General features: G+C 41.6%; 1 protein-coding gene across 2 annotated transcripts in view; it reads right to left on the bottom strand.

The window, feature by feature from the left end:
• Positions 1–23,055, bottom strand: part of LOC146185592 (syntaxin-1A-like) — a 29,055-nt gene extending 6,000 nt beyond the window's left edge. For both annotated transcript variants that reach the window (XR_014708007.1, XM_084606511.1), the window contains exons 1-9: positions 22,671–23,055; positions 16,835–16,921; positions 15,906–15,984; positions 13,671–13,745; positions 11,499–11,575; positions 8,180–8,288; positions 6,390–6,463; positions 5,565–5,702; positions 4,774–4,884 (exon numbers count right to left, since the gene is read on the bottom strand). Coding sequence is in view for 1 of the 2 variants with exons in the window: in XM_084606511.1 (XP_084462637.1) it covers positions 4,774–4,884; positions 5,565–5,702; positions 6,390–6,463; positions 8,180–8,288; positions 11,499–11,575; positions 13,671–13,745; positions 15,906–15,984; positions 16,835–16,921; positions 22,671–22,703 (783 nt within the window). In the remaining variant the exon portion in view is untranslated. The remainder of the gene's footprint in view (positions 1–4,773; positions 4,885–5,564; positions 5,703–6,389; positions 6,464–8,179; positions 8,289–11,498; positions 11,576–13,670; positions 13,746–15,905; positions 15,985–16,834; positions 16,922–22,670) is intronic.
• Positions 23,056–23,311: the final 256 nt, after the last annotated feature.

The raw sequence follows: 23,311 nt of genomic DNA, 5'->3' as shown, positions 1-23,311 counted from the left end.
GCTGGCACAACGGTGGATCATGTTTGCTCTCATTATCATTATCACTGTCATTATCTGGTTTGTGGAGTTTAACGTCCCAAAGCAACTTAGGCTATGAGAGACGCCATAGTAGAAGACTCCGGACATTTCGACCACCTGGGGTTCTTTAACTTGCACTGACATCGCACAGCACATGGGCGCCTTGGTTTTCGCCTTCATCGAAAAGCGGCCGCCGAGGCCGGGATTCGATCCCGCGTCCTTGGGAACAGTAGCCGAGCGCCGTAACCACTGCGCCACCCCGGCGGGTGCACTGTCATTATCACTGCTACTGTCATCATTGCTATTATCATTAACTACAGAGTCATTGTCCTTGCTACTACCATCCTCACTGTAGACAAGGAGAATTACGAGGTGCGTTTCCCGATCCCGGGCGTGGCACAGTTGGTTAAAGCGCTCTGTTGGGGATCGAAGGGATGGAGGTTTGATTCCCGTTGAAGACAGGATTTATTTATTTTTAACTACCTTCATCACGCCATCACGTGTTGTGTGATGACATCACAATCTCGTGGTATCCCAAGGAACCTCACAAAGAAGTGTGCCACTTCTCGTGGTCGGACGAACAGGGTCACGGCCGCGAGTATAAGCAATTAAAGGCTTTCATTTTAAATAAGAGCGAGAAACAGAAGTATAAGACTGAGTATCATAAAGCAGGAGCACTCCAAGAGGGCATCTTCACTTTGTGACATATTCATTAAAGAACAAATTGATTATCAACCAGCCTCAAGAAATTAAAGGCCGGAAAAACGTACTACAAAGGTTGGATCACATGGTGCAACTCGGGGAAACCAAAGGTAGAGCTAAGCGAAAGCAAATGTTGTTAGAAGACGCTGTGAGAGCCTTAGCAGAAACCAAGAGGCGGAAACAGACCTGGGCAGGACATGCATTGCTGAGAACAGATGACTGGTGACCTTTTAGGGTGACGGAGTGCACACCAGTGGAAAGGAAATGTAGGAGAAAGGAGAAACAGCGCAGAACTGTGCAACAAGGTAGGCTTAGAGAAATGTGCTGAAAAAATAGGGTTGACGCAGCTGGTGCAAGATATAGATAGTATTAGGCGACTAATGGAAGGAACCAGTAGAATTTATGTTGTTCGTTCCTTTTCAGAAGGTTCTTTTAAACCCTTCCTGTCATGTAGTTTGGCGTAGAGAAGGCCAGGAGGCGTACTTGAAGGTGATGATGGTAGAGCATATATTTACAGCATGGTATATATATACAGAGGGTAAAACTGGAAGTTTAAATGAATTTACAAAAAGAACACACTGCATTACCTTACTCTTCGACCTAACTGGTTAGAGCCTAAGCAGAACAGCCGCGTTACATGCCTACACATGGAGCCCCAGCTCAGACTGGACTGAAATGTCTTGAATTACATCCCATTTTACACCTTCACAAAACAAAAAAATAGGGGCGGTCATTTTCAAAGGCCAGCCCCACACATCAACAAGATAGGCACAGCCCCATGGGTTGGCCTTTGCCTCTAACCTAGGGCTCCACTAGCAATACAAATTACAACAAACAAAGAGCACGGCGAAACTCTTTCTCCGGTGAGGGTGTCGAACTCTCTCCTGTCTGAAGACTTTCTTCCCACTTGTCTCCCGCACACCGCCTCCCCATCCTCGCTGCCGCTGCTGGTTAAATCCTTTCCACAGTGCATTGCCCCGCGCTACCCGTGTTTACCACTACGAGCAACGACAGGGAAAAGGAAAGATCCGTCAGCCACCATGCTGAAGGCCTGACGCCGAATTAAAGGGGATCTTCAGGCTTTCCCGCTCTGAGGACAATGCCCGAGTCAAATTCTGAGTGCTTCTTCGGGCGCTCTTTGTCGCATCTGCAGACAAGATAAACGAGACAGCCTTTTGCACTGCTCAGAGTCGCTGTGTAAAGAAAAGGCTTAAGGGTCATTTAGGTGCTTGTTACCGGCCATTACAAAGGCTGCAATACCTGCGAGCACTCGGCAGCACGTTCCGCTGAGCCTCTCCCCATGAATGACCTTCGGGCTAAAACGGTCCCGCAAATCCGGTGCCGACGGTCCGGTCGGCTTTCCCCAAACGCGCACGCTTGTAGAAGGGGGACCGCGTCCACAACACAAGAAGCAAACAGGCGGGTGGCGGCGGCATGTAGAGACGCGCACCTGCAAGTGATTAGCCGCGAGCGCGGCCCTACAGAACCCTCATCATGCAGTGGACGCAACTTGGCTGGCGATAGCAATAGTAACGCTGTGCAAAAACGGCAACACTGTTACATCTCGTGGTGTGTCACTGTGCAGCAGCAGTCTGCGCACGACCTGCTAACAACAGCAGTGAGTGCAGCTAAGGCCTTTGTGGCCAAGTGTGGAAAGAAAACAAAGGTTGTAGAACCCAACAACTACACAGAAGCGCCGGAACAGCAGCTGTTATTTACCACAAGGAAAATTTCCTTCTTTCTTGAAAAGGTCCTCCGATGCCTCGTTCACGGAAGCATTTATCTTCCTAATCTTAAGAGCTTCGACAAGTTCCCGGGCCTGCCGATCGGAACTGAGCACGATAACAACGGTGGAACAGACAGAAAATGGCACTGTTGTGTCCTTTTACATTCCTGTTGTTGTGATTGCATCCAAGGCAATTTAATGACAGGTCTGAGCCACCGAAAAAACGAAGGGAATCGGCATGCTCTCTCAGCCTGCCAATGAGATGGTGCCCTGTCTGGCCTATGTACACAGCGCCAGCTAAGTGAGATCATATACACCACATCAACGGTGCAAGGAGCAAATTCAGTTTAGTGTTTTATATGTCATATATTTCCTTTTTCTTTTTGCCTCGGTCACAGTACACAGATGAGACGACTTCAAGGGGGCTAAAAAAACAATGTCTGTGCCAAATTTGTCAACCACCCTTTCAACATTGTGCGAAACCTTGCGCACATATGGAAGAACTTGAAACTGTCTTTTTTATTTAGCGAGCATGAGATAGGAAACATTAGTGGGTCTTTCAAGCCTTCACATTTCTTTAAGCACCTCTACCATCTCTGAACAAACTACCTAATACAAAAACTAAGTCTGCTCTATGGTAACAATGGTTTCTTCAAACATGGCTAATAACTATAATAATAACTATAATAATAATGATAATAACAACCACCCCTACAGGGGTAGTAAAGAACAATTTTAGATCTCAAAATGGTAGACAGATGTCCTTCGGTAGTTCAAGAGCAAAAAAGTGAAGAACTCCCCCAAGACTGGCTCAGTAAAAACAGAAATATCATCGTTCAAATCTAACTGTAAGATGACTAAGAAATCACCAACCTATCTAAAACGTTAAGAAAACTTTGGTTGTTCAAACCAGCCTTCAAGTCTTGGTCAAACTGGCTAAACATATCTCGCATAAAACTAGCGTCGTACAAGAGGCAATTCATATTCTGTGTTTCTGCATGTAACACCCACTCTCAAAACTAACAATCATCAGCCTTCATCAGCATCAGGATTCAATCATCAGGAATTGTTCAATTGATGTTGCATAATGAACTTTTCTTGGCTATTCATGAGTGCATGGAAGTGGCTGGTGTAGTGGCATTTCGAAACTCACGTGGTATTTCAGCGGATGCCTTATTTAGAGTTATTGAGCCAGTACTAAAGTTCAATGATAGTTAGTTTTAGGAGTGGGTGTTACGTGCAGAAGTGCTGAATTATATGAATTGGCTTCTGTGTAGCACCGGTTTTATGTGAGACATTTTTTTAGTTGAATTTGACTAAAACATGAAGGCTGATCTTCTCGACCAAAGCAGTGCTAACATTTTTAGATTCGTTGACGAATTTTGAATCCTTCTATAACTAGATTTGAAAGAAAATATTTCTGTTGTCGCTGACTCGGTCTTGAGGAAGATTTTTGCTTGGTCCAACAGTTTGAATTTTGCCCTTGGACTACTACAGACAACAGTCTACAATTTTCAGACCTAAAATTGTTTTTTACCGATGACAATCACCCCTGTTGGGCTTACATGCCAAAATCGAAGAAAGCACTGTGACCATAAGATTCTTCTCATTGAAAGCTCGTAAAGCGCAGCATCGTGTTTTCTTGTTTAAGATCAGCCCTTTTGAAGTCCTGCGTGCACAGGGTAAAATTCAATTTAGACCAACAGCTTGAACACTGAGAGTAGACTGGGTTTCTGCATTTGGTAGTTTGTTCAGAGATGGAGAAGTTGCTTAAATAAATCCGAAGGCTTGAGTGGCAACTGATGTTCCCTGTGTCATGCTACAAAAAGAAAAAAAGACCGCTTCAAGTCCTTCCACCTTCCATATGTGCATACACTTTTGCGCAATGTAGATATAGCAAACAAATTTGGCGGGAACATTGTTTTTACAGCCCTCTTGAAATTTTCCGTCTGCACACTGTGACCAGCATGTGCCAAGATAAAAAGAAAAGGAAAGAGGTGCGCATTTGGTATTTGTGCGCTGATTCAACCTCGCAGTAATTATGGTAAAATTTTATGCATGTTTTCTTGGATGTGCCACTTCACCAACTAGCCCAACAACCTGCACTAGTAAGGAGATCTGTGTTATGCCAGACTGCTTGGAGCTAGAGCCATAAATATCATTTTGCTAATCTTCCAACTCCCAAGTAGCACAAAGTTCTTAAGCAACTCCTCAGATATCATAAATGAGGTTCCATTATAGAAGGCATTCTAGTAAAATACCCAAATCAAGGTCTAGGCCACTGCAAAGCATCCTACAAACCAGCGCAAAGGTACTTTTGCACTCACCTTGCATGCTCTGCTTCGATGACTAATGACCTCCTCAATATCCTGAGTGGCGGTATCAACGTCGACTGCCGCTTTCTCAACGTGCTCCTCAATTCTGTCCACTACTTCACCCTTGAAAAAAAGACAAAAAGAAAAGACGTAAAAATGATGATATAAAATCCATCACTCTTTGCGAGTAAATCTAAGCCACCACAGGTGCAGGAATGTGAGAAAGGATATGCGAAACTATCTCTCTGCCACACCTGAAGTCGAATGACTACAGGGCATTATGCACTATGCGGGAGTACACAGAGACAAACAGTGAAAGAAGAAACGACTACAAAGTATTGCTGTAACGCAGCAGCTGTTGTCTGAACGTTCTTCTTTCAGCATATTGCAGGGCAAAACACGTAAAGCATACCACCAAATGGGTATCAGCTCCATTTCGAACGATAACACTAGTTAGCAAGCAAAAACACCTCGTGCTAAAAGCACATGAAGGCATAAGAAAGCTGTTCTTGTCCTACAGGTTGAAAGTGATAAGGAAGAATGAACAACAATTAGTAATTTAAATTCCCTCACACTGTTGTGCCCAGCAACATATGAGATGATTTGCCTTAACTTGAGTGGCTTCATAACAGCTAGGAAGCAGGCAAGAAAAATGCTTCTGTTGTATATAAAGAAAGCCAAGGTTAAAATTAATAAATTTGCCTCATTATTCTTTTTCCAGATTTCTTAGTTTTGTCATTTCTTTAAATGCCCGATAGTAGAGCTGCCTAGCTCAGTTTCAAAGTGAGGACACAGGTTCTCACCTGGTTCTCAACCAAAATAGCCATGTCCGTGAACATGTCGTTAAGCTCCCGCATACTCTTCTCCAGCTTGATGATGTCATGGTGGCGGGCTTCAATTTCAGCCAGCATCTGCCTGGCCTTCTGTGTATCCATCACAATCTGCAAATGCAAGAGCGTCAAGCAATAGCACATTTTTGTTGCTTCCAAACTATATCGGAAAGAGAGCAGCCTATGCAGGAAGCAGGGAGATATTTTTTGCTCCCCCTTAGAGTAGCACACTGCATTCTCAAAAAGGCGTAGGAGAGTAAAATAGGCCAGAGCGATCATTCACTCTGACAGTAGGGTATTCAAATGTAATCCTTATATGTTGTACAAAACAAAACAAAACAAAACAAAACAAAACAAAACAAAAATCATAAAAAACTATTGATGATCTCCAAGGAAATTCACGATAAAGTACGTAAACATTTTGCTGCTTCTCAAAAGGGCGAAATAATCGAGCAATTATTTCGATGGAAGGCTATTTGGCAGAAATCGGAAGAAAACACTAAGTGACATGAATCGAACTGGCAATTGTCACACATAATCCAGGATGGAGTGGATCGGCTCAAATCAGGTCAAATCAGAAGCAGATCAAAGAGTGTTTCACATTTCAGGCCATGTCAAAAATAGCAAAACAGATACCGAAAGTCAGGAACTAGAAACAAAACAATTACTGCAATGCTGGCAAGTAATGCCTTGTTTAAAAAACCTATTCTCCTCGATACTAATAAGATCCAGAACTCCGACCTAGTCTTACAGCCAAGTAGCCAAGCACTATATTGTCATAGAAGAAAAAGGACTTACACCCTGAGTAAAGATGGTCGGGTTCCCACTCTCCAACATCTCCTCAATTTCTTTATCTGTTGTCATCTTCCCAGCTGCAGAAAAAATAAACTTGTCTGAACAAATACGACACATGAATAGGCCAAACATAAGCAGCACAGAGGAACGGCACTTAATCAGAGCACTTAGACCAAGCACATTGACTAAGTAGAAGCAGCAGAAAGCTGCAACAAAACTTAATTACAAATCCTACTGAACATCAACGCACATCACGTTAGAGAAAAGTATAGACAGCTGACCAGCAGTACCACATTGCTACTATACATATCCATGAAATTTTGAAACTGATGCATCAGCATTAAATTAAACGCAAACAGGACAAACGAAGCATGAACACAAAACACTAACCTGTTGCATTGGCTGTAAAAAACTTGCAAACTAAATACAGGGAAGTAATCAAGATAGAGACCCATAACTTGTAATATTAAAAAGCAATGTTTCACATTGCAGCATTCCTCCGAGAAAGTAGAACACTACATTACTGTTCGATTCCCGCATCAGTCAACAAGCGCACCACAGGCAGAAACGAATACCGCTATGCCACAAAAGGTTACGTCCATCATGTTTAGCATGGAGCAGGACATGCATGCGACGGGTGGAGGATGTGCTAGCTGGGCTTAAAATCAAGGAGGTCTCGGTCGGTCCGAGATCCTCCATCAGTATTTAAAATGGACCTGAGACCCTGCGCTCGGATGTAGGGAGCGCATAATTCTTCTTGTCAGTGGTGGCCTCAACATTTCTTTTTTATTATTATTATTATTATTATTTTGAAAATCTCACAAGGTTTAGTATAAGAACCGTTGCCATGTTTTCCAAAAAACTGAGGCTGAGAAAAATAAAATGGCAGTGACACTACACAGAGACTGTAACTGATGCATTATGCACACGTGCCAATTCTCACTGATATTGCCGGTTTGCACCGTGTTATTAAATCACCGCATGAACTAATACTAGTTGACTCTTGCACAATATTGTTGTTAATATTCATTTCAATCAACTGCGGAGCAAGTTTTAGAACAAGTGATCTACGGCAAGGTCATTGGGTGGAAAAATTTGACCTAGAAGCCAGAAATTTTCTCTTTGGTTTAAAGTAGGCTGCTTAATATTCCGCCAACCGATTACTCCAATGATCTTGACCTTTGATATTCAAGCGTAACAACAAGTGCAACCAAGCTAAACACAGATCTTGCTCCGTATCTAGGTTTAGAAGAGTTAAAAGTCCATAATGTTTTTTTTTTTATTATGGTTCTGCATTTGGTTGACTCTATGCATAAAGCGTAATTAGAACTCTCGCTCCTTCTAAAGAGTGTACGTATTTGAACGGTCATGCATCGTTGCACTTTAGAAAATATCGGCACGGAACGGTTCGAAAAAGCTATTATTACAGATGTTACAGGCGACGACGCTTCAGATGTGTGTTACAAATTGAGTAAGAGACCATCTGTGAAAATGATTTCTCCCTTTCTTTATAAAGCGATGTGCAAACAAGACTGCAAGCTACTTTCCCTCCCTCCCTCTTTTTTTTTATCCACCTGTGCTTGAATCACTAAAGAGACGCGTTTCAAATGGAGTCAAACTTTAAGCTTAGCAACATTGCTGCACATTTCTATCTGTCACTGGAACTGACAAATGATGTACTAATTAATTAAAATATTTTTTGCATACAAGCCCTACATAAACATAAAATGAAGTATGCGATGAAATGAGCACAGATGCCAGTGGAATGGATGCAAGAAACTCTTCTGACTCACTGATCTCCAACTGCCGCCTGATGCGGTCCTTGCATCGTTCCCGGTAGTCGTTCTGGATCTTGTTGTACTCTGTTACAACTTCAAGAAACTTGCGGGAAAGCGCCGAATGCTAGGACATGGAAGAGGGAATGTCAGCAATGTGCCTACTACAGGGAAGACTTGCACAATGGCTGCTCAGCTTATTTCATTACATCGAGCGAACAACTTGATGTAATCAACTACAATGACAGGCACGGATGTAGAGTTTGCCATCAGTCTGAATAAAATAACTACATATTACTGGCATTTAGCACCTGCTGCCTTAGCCCAGGAAAGAGAACAATAAAAGCCTTGTCAAAAAGAAAAGAACCACCTGGTTATTCACAAAACCATGTATAAACCAGCGAAAGCAGATTAGGTAAGCACTTATTTCCATATATAGTACTCCACAGCCTCCATGTAAGAGCTACAAATCTTTTTTCCACTCAGAAAGGAACACGAAAAGTTCAGAAATGGTGAGAAAAATTGCATATTTTTTTTTACATCACAGGGTATCACCAGTGCCCATAGTTATATCTGGATTATTTTTTCTGCAGATACTTTAGTTTATGGATACTTACGACTTTCCATGAAAAAATCAATCCAGAAACAACAACCAAGGTAAGGAAAGCCAGCCAAGATTCTTGACTACTATCTAGACTACAGCTGTCTCATGCTCGTATTTTGCTCTTGGCACTACAATGCAGCAGTCACTACTTTAGCAACAGGGCCTATGCACGCAAACAGCGAACGCCTCGCAAGTATATGTGCTGCTAATTTCTTTCTTGTTTATACCCTCCAACAATGTTGACCCAAATAACATTGAGCAGTGTCTTCCCTAAGGCAACAAATGTGACTGGTCCATACTGACATCACAGACAAATTTTAAAACGTGGCAGGATATTCCCACTAAAGTTAAATCTATGCAGTCAGGCTATGTGCACATCGGTTATACTTTGATAGACTTAGAAAAGGCACGTTTGTTAGGTGACTATAAGTGAAGGCACTTTTTATTTCACAAGTTTTCGCAATGATTTCATCATCTAATAGACTCGCCTTTGCTCAGTATTGCACAAGTACCCTCCCAATGGGCATCACACCAGTTGACATCCCAGGGACGTCCTGGACTCTGCAGGACATCCCAGAGCATTGTAATGGGCTGGACCAAACTCCTTCATGTTTAACCATACTGTGCCAAAGATTAGCCCTAGGGCAAAAAGCTTGAAAATAAGATAAGCCTGCTAACCATTAACTAAACATAGTAAATAAATGCCAAATGTTTCTCCTTTTTGCTCACATGAGCAAAATAATGTTGCTTGACTTAACAGCCATAGGCAATTGCTGTGCTTGAACTAACTTTGTTGCCTTCAACAAATTGAAATTCTTGTTCAATACTGAAAACAATTTGACTAATTTGGCTATGGGAGCTAGGCACACATCACGTGAGTATGCACACAGGGTACCATATGTGATATGGGAGTAAACTATATGGGAGTGTCCTCAGTGGAATTCTGCTGTTTTCGGGGTAGTATTTGAAAGCACTGGGTATTGGAAAAGGTTAAAAAAAAAATAAAGCAAACAAAGGAAACTGACAAGAAAGCAGAAACTTGGCACAGGAAAAGTAAGCACAAAAGAAGAAATCCCAGAGCAAATCACGCAGAAGGAGAAAGAGAGAGGGAGAGTGAGTGATAGCGCACAAAAAATTTCAAGTTGCAAAACCTCAAGCCAGGCTGAATGCAGCAGCAACCAAAGGCCAAGTATTATTAAGTGAGGCAAGACAAAGAGAAGAGGCAGGGGGCAAGCAAGGCTGCCCAGAAATACTGCTATGAGTAAGAAAGAATAAAAAAACAGGTAGAGAGAGAGAGGAAAACAAGAGGCATATAGAGGAAATAAGACCTATGCACCGAGAATTCCCTTTTCAGCCCCAGCACCTGCACACAAACTCCTGAAAGCCACCAATGGTCCGAATTTAGAGAGTAGCGACAGAAGACACCAACCGCAATAACGCACAAGTAAAAAAAAAAAGGGGGTATTTTTTCACATTTAAGTGCTCAATATGTGATACACATTAAATGGGAGATAAGTGCTTACAGGCCACTTCAAACTCTGCAAGTTTATGCCCCAACAGTTGTGTCATAAAAAGACAACATTTTAGCTTATGGGAGCTTTTAAGCCTGCCTACCATGTGAGAAAAGTGTCAGTGATACCGCGCTGTCCATGCAGCATACAAGCAGCATGGACAATACACTGCCCTTCATGCATATCTGATGTGCCTTTTGGCCAGCAACCTCTCTGAAATTTCCAGAACCGAGGTGTTGCAAAGCCTAACGTATGGACCCTGTGAATGCTCATTGCTTACATGCAATAGGAAGGAGAGCGTGACGACTTTTTTCGGTCATTTTTCAAGCAAGTGACCAGAGGCACAGCAAACTCAACAAGCTAGAATTCTTTTTGAATCTAAAGACTGTTCAAGCCACTATAGTTCTACACCATCTAGCCCAATTTCAAGTTTTGTTAGTCTATTTTTAAATTTTTTCTCCACTATTTTTAGCAATGTTCAAAAGTGTCAGTTGGCAAGGCAAAAAAACTGCTGGAGCTCAAAATGGGCAATACTTGATACTATAATGACTATGGCAACCAATATCACCACAAACTTTCTATGCTTCATAATTTAATCCGTGGCCTATTTCCCACATCTACAGAAGAGGCACAAAGAGGAGCCGATACATAAACATACATTTCATGTGAAGCCTTCATAAAACTGTCAAACCAAATTTGTCACTCACAAGCGTACAATAATATTCAAATGCAAAGCTTCAAACTCAGTTTTGCATTTGCCAGCTGCTCTGGCTGCAAGCACATGTCAGAATCTTAACTAAATTTGTTAGGTTTGGTTGGTTTATGTGGTCTAACATCCCAAAGTGGCTTAGGCTATGAGAGATGCCATACTAGAGAGCTGTGAAAATTGCGACCACCTAGGGTTATTTAATGTACACTGCCATAGCACAACACACGAGCGCCTTGCTTTTCGTCTCTATCGTAAAGCGACCACTGCTGCCGGGATTCGATCCCGCATCCTTGGGCACAGTGGTCGAGCGCCCTAACTACTGCACCAATGCCGCAGGGACTAAATTTGTTAACATCACGCATACATAACATAGTTATAATCAGCTTAGTGTTGTACAAAAGAGAGAAAACCCTTGACATGCATAATAGGAGCCAGTAAGGTTACCCGAAGTGATACATAAGAATATGCACTTTCTGAGTTAAAGCGGTTAAACAAGACTGCTCTGAAGCTCACCTGTGACTTTCGTATTTTGAGCTCCGCCGATCTCTTCCCAAAATTTCGATCCTCCTGATCAATGTTCTGTTTCATCACTGCATTGCAAAAACAAAGATGGTCATTTGAAGCCTGTTGTTTCAATCATATCTTATACAAAAAAAAAAAAGACTGTTTATTTGATAACCGAGAAGCACAATTCATAATATTTGTTGCTAGCTGTGCTTGATTTCTGCCAACTAAAATTTTCAAAAAGAAACTCATTTTTCTATTAACATGAATATGAGTATTCCACAATTCTGTATGCTCCACCTTTACGCAACTTAGAAAGATAGCCGCAGATACGTGTATAAAACAGTTTTGAACTGTCTTATTTGAAATAGCTGAGGCAATTATGAGTGATAGCCATGACAACAAAATGAAATAGAATCATTCAATCTTAAACTCTCCAGTCTCACTGCGACATCACATTGGAAATGCACTGGCTGCCTCCATACAATGAATACCATCAATTGTAATTACTTACAAGAAGGTCAAATAGGCATATAGCAAAGCAAGTGCCTGACTTCAAAAATTTATTTCCCCAAGATACAAATACTGATTCCAGAAAAACTTCGCATTTCAGCTTAATAAATCAACAGTCATGTAGATAGGTAACACCCTGTTTATTTACTTGATCTGGCAAACTGTAAAATAGTAGTCAAATGGCTTTGCATATATTATTCACTTTATGTCACAAAACTGCTTAAATACCAAAGCTCACATTTATTTTTCTGCAGTAGTAGGGCTTTTTGGAAAACCCAAAACATAGTAAAAAAGAGAGAGAGAGAGACCCAAAAGGAGAAAAAATTATATAAAATTTCCAAACTTAGCAACATTTTAGGACAACTAAGTTAAAATAAAAATGTGCAAAAATAAATCCACTTCTGATTCAGAAACCTGCCTTGTTTAATGACCTGCCACAAACAGTAATGTTCACTGCGAAGTGGGTCACTGATGGGCCTATTCATGCAGTGTGGCCAGAAATACTCGATCACTTGACGAAGTGGGCGGAAATTGCAAGGACCTCCTTCTCAAACCACCCAAAAAAATCTGCCCCACTTCATCATGTGATCGAGCATTTCTGGCCACACTGCATGAATAGACACATCAGTGACCCACTTCGCAGTGAACATTACTGTTTGTGGCAGGCCATTAAAGAAAGCAGGGTCCTAACCTGAAGTAGATTTTACTAATATAAGGGCCTCCTTCTTAGACCACACAATAAAATCTGCCCCACTAAAATGATAAAACTAAAATAAATTATACCATATCGGTGACCCACACTGCACACAGCATGTTAAAGTGTGCTAATATGTTGATATCTTTTTTTTTCAGAAAGCATCTTTGAATCAACTGCCTTTCCCATAGTTATAAAAAAAGCATGGAATTTATCAGATTAATCAAGAATGGCTCAGTGTCACTCCCAGCATGTTTGGGAAGGAATGGCCCAAGATAAAAGGCCGAAACAATGGCACCACTCTGAAAATTTGTATTCCCACCAATAAAACTTGTGTATTGCTTTAACAAACCAGAACCATGAAGTTGCCAGAAAATGAACTGTACATGCGTTGATGCCAGAAAAACACATTATTATACAGTGCTGAACTAGTATCCGGCTGCAAATATAAAATCAGGCTATCAAGCTGAAAATTTAAACTTTAGTCTGAGTAATTCGGATTCAAAAGGCAGCAAAAATTTGTCAGAGTTATTCAGAAAGACTAATTAAATCTAAGATGGATGGAATCTTTATTAGAAGTGATGTTCATGGGACAAAAATACCACCTCCAAAAGACCTGAGTTAAGCAAAACCAGAATAATGATAGCTCATTGTCCTCACCATAAATTCCACATTGTATTCCTTACCTAGATTTAAGCACGCACAGAGGAAGAAGATTGCTCTATAATGTCACAGTCAATATGTATCAAGTTACCTGGAGGCTGCATTTGACAGATATGCAGATAAATTTGCACATCCACCATGATGGGGACAAAAAAATTATGAAAGAGAGAGAACATCCCTGACACAAAACAATCTAAAAATACTAAATTTAGAAAATACCTACATTCATGCAACTACAACTGAGAATTGGAATATGCGGTGGCATACACGAAAAAGTGGCATGCATTTAAAGAACATATAAGAGAACATACATTTCAACTTCATTCGCACTTTATTGGAAATCCTGGTAACATCTGCCATCAATATTTCCAAGTCCTGTTTCATATCTATGTGGGAAAGAAAGATGATTAGTACAAGAGATAAATTATGAGAAGGCTAGCCAGCTACAATTTGTGGTAAGCCTCCTCCAATAGTAAGCCCGAGTCACAAACACTGTGCTACAGTTTGTTTCCAGTTTTATCACCTTATTTTAATGAAATTATCCTGGAGTTATCCGCTACGTTTTCTCCATGTTTCTCCCTTCCCTTGTTTTCCCAGCTTAATACTCATATTTGTGTCTCACATATTTCCTATGTACACATGCATGCCATTTGTGCTTTACATATGCATGTATGTAAAGTTCTGACCATAATTTTATAGAGCACAGTTCAATGGTCAAACTCTTGTTGCATTAAACCATCACATGTTCTTGAAAGACTGCTGAGAGGCAGTGCTTAAGCATGCTTCATATAATATTTTGGTTGCTCATGCTCATCCGGGCTGCATGGAAGGGAAGTTACTGCGCATATGCACAGTAACTTATGCACACTCATCACGTCATCTAAGCCGTACATAAGCCATTTTTTTCATTCATCTGCTTCCATTGTAAACAAGGGACCTGTACGGGCCTCGAAACATCAATTTTTTTCCCTTTTCTTTTCATCACTTTGGCAAGTGTTCGTTTTTCTACTATGTTGTCGTCTTGCCAGACGGGTTTTCATGAAACAATTGACTACCCACAGTAAGAAGCAAAAGTTTACAGGATATGAGTGGGCAGAAGAGAATGCCTTCAGCACAGTTACACAAACTGATCACTTGACAAGCCTGCAAGCATCAGTGGATGTGCATGCTCCAGCAAACAGCATACTGACACCAGCTGAGATTGGGTCGTAACACAGTGCGACGGCAAAATTGTTCCCTGGCACATGCATCCTAAAATTACTAGTGTACTAGTGCGGTCGTGTGCTCTGGAATTTGAATTTTTCTTGCTTGTTCTGTAGAGGAGCTATGAATGCTTCTTGGATTTATCAACAATTCAACCAGAGACATTAGGTGAAAATATGAAGCGGGAACTAAAGTGGTTCCACTAGAACGCAAGTGGGAATTCAAGCAGTCCCACTTACATTATTAGAAGAATAGTCACTTCATTTTCATTACGTTTTGCCATATTTCGTGCATACTGCTACATTATTGTGGGCTGTTAATTTACTGTGCTACTTTTTAACTTGCTGTTTCATTTGTATATATGTGCTCTTTCTGTGCTTCATAATTTTCATGTTATATATGTATATCTTCGCCTTAATGTCACACGTCCTGTTGCTCTGCCATTACTAGGCCTCGGGCATCTCTCAAGCTATCGTTGTAGCTTTTTGCCCGAGGCCCATTTTCTGTATATTACTGGAAATAAATTTTTTTCAATTTTCAAAATGACAAGTGGACTTGTTAAGGTCTATTTGTGACATATACATCATTTGCATTTTTTACAAAAAGGCAGAACTAATGCGGTTCTTATAATAAGAGCTGATGGCAGTTTGACCTACTAAATTGTATTCACCATTTCTGCTGTCACTGCAGAAAATATTCCTGAAATAATTTAACTTCATAGGCAAGCTTCACTGGTGTCAATATGAGTCTAACCAAGAGGACACAAACGGGAGCAAAAATATTCCCAGTGGATGCATATATGTGTTTGTGTGTGTGTGGTACTACTAGCCTCTTGTGCACATTATAGTATGCCTGTGTGTTTGTAGTGACGTCCATAAAATCATATGTAATTCTGTCTCAATTTTGTTTTGTTTTTTCAACAAGGAATCGGTCCCACTTGCCAAATGGTTCCATTTGAAAGTGCTCCCTATCCAATAACCCCCATTTAAGTGGTCCATTTAGAAAATTTTCGTCATAGCATATATGCAAAAATTACCTCGTTATCTTCGATAAATAAAGTGTAGCAGGAGGTGGGTCACGGAATCATATGCTCTCTAATCTGTGTTGCTGCATTTACATGAATAACCATCCTTGTGTCATTTATGTTTTTACAATGTTAGGTATGCTTTAGATAAAGTGTATACACAGCATATACAAAAAAAAAGTGCGAGCGCATTTTTGTATACTTGCAATTCTAACCTGCATACACCTCTCACATCTTTTGTGTTTTTTATCTTATTCAAACCATTTCCTTGTCTGCTTTTCCCGTTGTTCCAGAAAGCGAGGGGCCGGTGGCAACTCACTCTCATCCTGAAGTGGTGACGACAATATTGCAACGTGTTGTTGCTTAATGTTGTGCACAATCCTTTCAATCTCTTCAACCTGAAACAGAGAATGCAAATATTCTTTCATGTGCTCTACAGCGCACATACGCAGACAATCCTGAGAGGCAGTATGGGGACTGTATAGGTCCCTTCGCACAACATGACTGCTGGCACTACACAGATGTCGCAAATAAATGTGCAAATATAAAGGTTTACCCATATATTAGGCTGCCATGGATCTTCAGCTCATTACAGTGGGAAATAAGGCCAGCCTCCCAGACCAACCTTTTATTTTTCTCTGCGCCAAAAAAGCATAAAAATATCTCGACAGCATAGGACAACACAGAATCATGCGGCAGTAAGTTTTTAGCTCGAAGAAAGCCCAGAACTGGTCCTAAAACCAAGAACACTCATATATACATTCCTCCCCATCAACAATTTCACAATTCCCATTCCAATTCCGCCATAGTTATATCCAATGCTTTCAACCCACAACTGCATGTGCTGCAGTGTCCAACAATGGTCTACATTGTACGTTTGCTGAATGGTGGTGAAGCAAGCCTACTGCCAGCTTAGCCCAACCACCTTCAAATGTCTGGCAAAAGTACAGCATAAAGCCAGCCGCGACATTCTGCTCCTTAATACTTTCCAAGTTTTGTCACATAAGTTGTCACTTATGACAAATATTTTCTTACATAATGGCTGGAAGAATTGTGCACCATGACTTCTACACCAGAGGTGGTTGTAAGCAACATCTATACCCCGTTATGCCACAGTGATCAGCTTTTGAGAACTTTGAAGTTTCAGATCTTATTGAGAAAAGAATGAAAGCAAGCACAATTTCTCTAAAGCAGGACGCCGCAGTCTCTTTGAAACTTCTCAACCAAGAACAAAAGGTTGCATATCACCTCTGCAAAGGACTCCTCCATGAATGTACGAAAAGTCTCCAAAAGTACAGCCCCATCTTCATGCAAGTCATTTCCTGCTTGTAGAGCCTGCAATATATTTGAATAACATTGCAACACGATTTAACCTCACGGCAACATGGATTGCATTGTGTTACAAAGTCGGCGGTGATTCTGCAAGCAATCAAACTATCTAAATACTTCTTATTTTTTATTTTGTTGATTATTTTACATGTATAATGCACACATTATTCAGTAAGCTAAGAACAAATTCCACTTTGTCAGAATGCCACAAATTCAAGAAAAAGAGATAGAAACAGCATTATGGCAGAGGTAGCACTTTTGCGCCCGGAGCAATTTCACAAATTTGCAATGGTGTCACAATCACGACCTACAGGATATCATGAATATATCTTGCATCCAGAAAGTGATAGCGAAAAACAGCATGTCAGGCTTGTTGCTGCAATTGTTTGGAAGTTATCACTTTTTGTAAAAGAAATTTTATAACTGGCACAAGCCTGAAATGAAGCTATCCTTAAGCATTTTTGTCTCCCCTGCTATAAGACACATCTCCTTCAAATTTTCAATATATATAAACACCTGGGTGCTAAAACAGTCTCCCAGCTTTTATTGTTATATAGTAACACATTAAAGAGAGGCAGAAGAAATGGTGTGGAAACTCTAGAATGTTTAGTAGATTTTAAAATAATTCGGGGGGGGGGGGGGGGGGGGGGGGGGGGGGGGCGTTCAAGCTGTGCCTTAAGAGTAAACACAACAGCACTTTAAAAACTACTTTTTCATTCCACAATCTTTTGTTTAACAGTTGTATGTAAGGCACCTCGCTTAACCACGCCATATGAATGTGCCTGTATGATCTAGGGGTAATGTGTCCAACTCTTAATGTAAGGGCTCTGGAGAGTTGGATTTCAATCTTACCCTCCCATCTGAAAGGATAGATACGAGTTGGCAGCTCCTGCCAAATCAGCCATGTCATGAGGTCATATAAGATGTGCTGATGTTTACTAGGCTGGGACAGGCATTCTTGCACCTTTAGTTAAATATTCGACAGGTCTTTTTCACCAGCTCCATCTTCACAGCATGACATTAGGGCTTTCCCATTGTTCCTGAGGGAACAATGCCTTGGCTCGTCGCGAGAAAGACTAGAATCGCCTATCGTCTCTATAAGGAACAGCTGTGGGCGTGTGTGACAGTGATTTGTGGGACGGGAGGTTGACGCATAAAGGGGACACTCCCTTCAAGGTCAGAAAATAGGCTTGAAAAGATTTCAGAAGGCATGCACATTTCAACGCTCTCCGACCAGGGTCTCCTTGTGTGCAGTTGGTAAATAAACCTCATTGTTGCTCTAAAAGTATTTCTGTAACATAATTGAAAAACAAACACCTTCTGTATTACTCTTTTTCACTTTGCCTATCTGAGAGGTTTGAATATAAGGAAATGAGGTCATCCATTTGTAATAAAAGCCAAGTAGAGTCTAGACAGAATGCTGAAAAGTAAAAAGTCTTTGGCAAGCACACATTGGAATGTTTCAAACAGACTTAGGGTTTGAAATATTTCATACTTCAACAATCTGTTCTAGGATACAATCAGCTTTCCTTAATAAGGCATCATCTCTTATACATACAGTAAAAACTCCATTTGAAAATTTGTTTACATGCATTCATATAGGCTGCATCCTTAGCTGTTAACTAGAGTTGGCGATGGAGGTGCTACGGCCTTCTGTGTACATCGCATATCTGTATTGGCTTGTAAAAATGTGTATAGGTATGCTCTCTCTTGATGGGGAGGACTTAGTCTTGTCATCTGGTGATAATTAAGAATAGTAGACAGCTTTTTGTTTTTTTAACACATTCGCTTGGGAGCTTTTGCTAACACTGGAGAAAATACAAATTTCTGCTTTTATAACATTGTTGAAAACAATATAATGCGACAAGTTCTTTCACATTTTTTTTTTCCTTTTCTTTTAAGGGCTGTCCGTGGAAGGATGTGGACTGTCCCACAAACTTGGCCCCCTTGGACTTTCGAAATTTGACTTCGTCTGAACTTGACCAAAACTGGTGTCCAACCTATTTTGACTATACGGCCAACTCAGTGGTACGTAACTTCCAAGTTTAGGTAAGGCACCACAAAATTTGGCATGCTCATGCACTCTCTGCAGGTGGAAGGCTATGCGCACTGTTGGAACTTTTTATTTCATGAATTACATCAAGCAGAAGCGAGAAAATGCTTGCTAGCATTGACTTGCTCAACATGATTGGCTTTCCTCCACCTTAGCTGGCCATCACATTCTTGAGGCCATTGACCTATAAACAATAGGAATTACTCCCACACCTCTCTTCCATCCAACACACGAGACCTCATCACCATTCACTCCCTCCACAAGAACATGTGCCCGAATGTGACACGGCTCGTCGTGCTGCCTCGGCTGCAACCCTACACAAACACTACCGCACATAGCCAGAGACTGTTTACACTGACGCAGCCTCTTACACGGCTTCTTTCGCCTTTGCACTGGCGGCAGTGTCCAACTTGTCTACCACTCTTATAACAAGCACTGCCTTCTGCAAAGTGGAGGAGGCGACCATAGTCATTGATATACAACACCAGTATGACTGAATGACCACGGTCTGAAACTTTCAGAAAGGCCGTTTCTCTGAACCCGGCTTCTGACTTCTAAGCCAGTCTCCCTCTTCTATCTGACCTATTCAGCTTCTCTGGGCCCCGACCCTTGCCAGCCACCCAGAAGCAGATGGCTCATTCTAGCTTGATCAAGGTGTCATCAGCCGATCAGTAACCGTAGCTGCCTGAGGCGAAGCTCAAGATCCCATGGTCGCGTTATCATGAGATCACTCTACACTAGCGTGAAGAGTGTCTAACGTATCCCCATCAGGAAAAATCTCTCACTAAATTGCAGCAGGTGGCATGGCACCAGTTACAATGCGACACCCTCCTCTCCCCTGCCTACTTTGCCCTGGTTCACTCGGGACTGCTTACGTCGAAATGCACACCCTGTGGCGCTCCAAAGCAGACTTTGTGCACATTCTTTATTTCACTCTGAGCACCTTCCACCAGCCGACTGGCAACTCACAGATCTCGAGCAACCCAAGTGCAATCCCATCACTAGAATATAACAGGCTCCCTCTCTTTAATAAATTTTTTCATCACCACCCCAACGAGCACCTGAGAAATCAACAAAATGGCAAAAAAATAAAATTCCAAGGGTACTTATTGCAAAATAAATTATTGCACCTGAGGAGACTTAAGTGTATCCTTAGGTGCAGTAATGTGAAAGCACTTCTCTTGCCACTGCTAATTATGCTGCTGCATGTTTATTGCTTTATGACTGTGCCGTTTCTGGCATGCGTTTTGCGCTATAAATTAAGGGCGAATTGAGGCTCGTGCCTCATTTGCTGCTCCCTGGCAAGAGTCACCAAACGGTGTTGTGCTCTGGTGCTTTGTGTCAACTTTGCTATATGGTGCAATGAGTCTGTCTAATGGGAGACTCACTGTATTTGTTTTGTTTTGAATTTTGCATGCACAGAAATGCTTCCACTGAACTCCATAATCCCTACCTTGGGACAGGTTTCTAGAATTTTTGTTAATTTTTTGCCTTTTATCTTACAGGCGATGTTGTCCTTTCCCTTAGTGTCTGGCATTCTTACGGTAGACAATTGGAGCATTACAAAGGCAGTGGAGTATTAGCTTGCATGCTCGGCTGAGGAGCGGAGTGATGGTGGTTGGATTCTTGGTGGTGAAATGATTTCTAAAATGTGAGTTCGTGCAGATATGCTCTTTCCACAGACTGTGATGACAAGACCTGATGACAGGTGCTGTCCATGCCATTTAAGGGCCAAAAAATGCTTTTGCATTAATAGGCCACGGAGAGAAAAGCGAAAATTACATGTGAGCGAAAAAGTGAGCGACGACGCGACAAGGCGGCGCGGCGAAAGTGATCATGGTTCGCTCCGTCGCCTACTGGGCAAGACGCATGCACGCGACAGTGCAAACCGAGAAAAACGGCGATGACACTGTGGGTAGGTTGTGTGGCTGGCATAGTGGCTTCGTACACCGCAAAACTGCTGCCAAATGCAACAACAGTCATAACGATTGCAAGAATCAAAGTTATTTTGCAACAACATGGCAGAGTAAAATGTATTTACAACAAACCGTATCGAATGTGTGTTAACTTGCACAGTACGAGAAGTCACATGACCCCTTGTTTTTCTCGTTTCAATTGCGATTAGACGGTCTTTGAATCCCTGGATGTTCACCATTGTTCGCACAAAGCGGAAAAATTAACGCAGTAGTGCACAATCACACTGCAACACAGCAAAATAAAGAAAGCGTGCGAAATGAGCGGCAGTGACGTACGCTTACTTCCGGGCGAAAGAGCGAAATTTTCTATTTTGGCAGATCCGAGCGACGAGCCAAGCGACACATGCATTTCTGCTCGCGCGAAGACTTCGCGCAACGCGTGCCGCCGTCGTGTTCGCGCTAAATTTAGTGTACATGTGATTCAGCCTAAATGTGCATTCATGAGCACGGGCACGGCGTGTTTTATCTACAAATAAGAAAATAAGTATCGAGGCCACACAGCCACAGCAACAGGTGTCCCAACATATGAAGAAATGCATCAAGTACAGATCTATGATGCCTAGCCAAGACAAAAAAAAAAAACAATTGAACCAGTTGAGTTTTCCAATTAGTCCAATTAGAACTGGAAAGAAACTCCATATGAATTTTCAAATTGAGAATGGTGTTCCCAAGTGGAGTCTCAAATCCAGTTGGTCAGTCTCTCAAATCCAAAATGGGATTTTTATTTCCAAATGGAGACCCAATTGCAGTAGGTGTCCCAAATCTTTGCAACTGGAAAGTTTTTGATTGAAAAGTCTAACAGGAAGGCGATGATATTCTTGGTTAGATCATCATATTTCTCTTACAAACAGTGAAATTGAGTTTTCTAAATAATGATATTAGCAGGTTAATATCCTGACTTGTTTTCATCGTTTTCACAATCCCTGTGGGCAAGAATAAATGAAACATCTTCACTTAACAGACAATTTCACTGGCTCCAGCAAGAGGATCCTGCAAATAGAGTACATATAAGCATTATCAAGAGTGCGTTCAGTGGATAATATTACCTTTGTACCATATGGCTATAGGTGTATGTGATGCATATTTGCTGATTTGAATTCCACAAAAGCATGTCATTCTCTTGTGAAAAAAAATGTTGGCACATTTCCAAGCTGTCCAAATGGTTCCATGCTAAAAATTTCTTAAATTAGGGGCCAATGTGTAAATGAAGAAATTAACTTTTTCCATTTAGAAACCTCCGAATTGGACTCGATTGTTTTTTGAGTGGAATGAAATTTCAACGAACAGATATATTCGACGCTTTTCTGCAAACAGTATACGTGCAGTGGGATGCATGAGCATACGTGCATGCTCGCGGGTCTGCTGTAATACAAACGCAGCAAAAGAAGCTCAGGTAAAATCCAATGGAGCTGGAGCGAACTGAGCGGAAATGCAAAATCAGCTGCTACAGTTCGATCTAACGACTTTTCGAGCAGTTTCATATAAATTAGCGAGCAAGGATATCACAAGCACGCGCAGCTCAATTAAAGCGAGAAAAGAAACCGCTGACACCGCAAGATGATGAACGGAGGTTTCGAGCGCTAACATTAGCTCTTCAAAGCACGAGTGACCCTATTACAGCTGGTAATTCCGACACGGATCCAAGTGTACCTTTGTATGTGTATAGAGAGAAAAAGTGTCCGTGCGAAGGGGGCAGCCAACTGTCGGCAAATGACGAAGATCGTACCGCTTTGAGCTCCGGCATCCTGTCTTTGATCATGGCTAAGAGTTCCGCTTCGCGGTCTTCTCCTCTTCACACAATGATAACACTAATTCAAATACGACGCTTTGAAATCCGCACGTCTTCAGCGGCAACCCAGCGGCAACCACTTGGGCCAGAAAGTGAAACTTTTCAGGACGTGACGTCATATTAAAGGCTTCCTGCAGTTCCTCATGGAGTGAAAAAAACCATGACCTAAAAGGGAGGAATCTTTCTTTGATGATAACTCAAGAGTATTTTTTGAAGCTAGGTCCTAGATCTGGATGCCTTAGAACAAGCAGCTAAAAAAAGAAATTGAGCCTAGAAGATGACACATGTGCAGTGTTCGGTAAAACTACGATAAATCTTCGTCTAAACTGGTCTAAACGGCAAAACGGACAATCGCTAGCCTCTAGGTGCCGTGGTGATCGCCTAGCAAGCCAGCGTCACCTTGCGAGCAAAACCATCGCAATAGAAAGCGCGGGAGCGCGGGACGAATTGGATCTTGTGGCAGCGATTATATTACTCATAAGGTGTAACTCTCAGTTCATTTATTTTGCAGAACCTATTTTGAAACAGGATGCCTGTATTAAGTGAAGGAGATGATGCCCGGCTCCTCTGGACAAAGT

Source organism: Amblyomma maculatum, chromosome 6 (genome assembly GCF_055883805.1).
Source record: "Amblyomma maculatum isolate TAMU_Amacu chromosome 6, ASM5588380v1, whole genome shotgun sequence".
In the NCBI taxonomy this organism is placed as follows: Eukaryota; Metazoa; Arthropoda; class Arachnida; order Ixodida; family Ixodidae; genus Amblyomma; species Amblyomma maculatum.
This window is presented reverse-complemented; position numbering and strand designations above follow the sequence as displayed.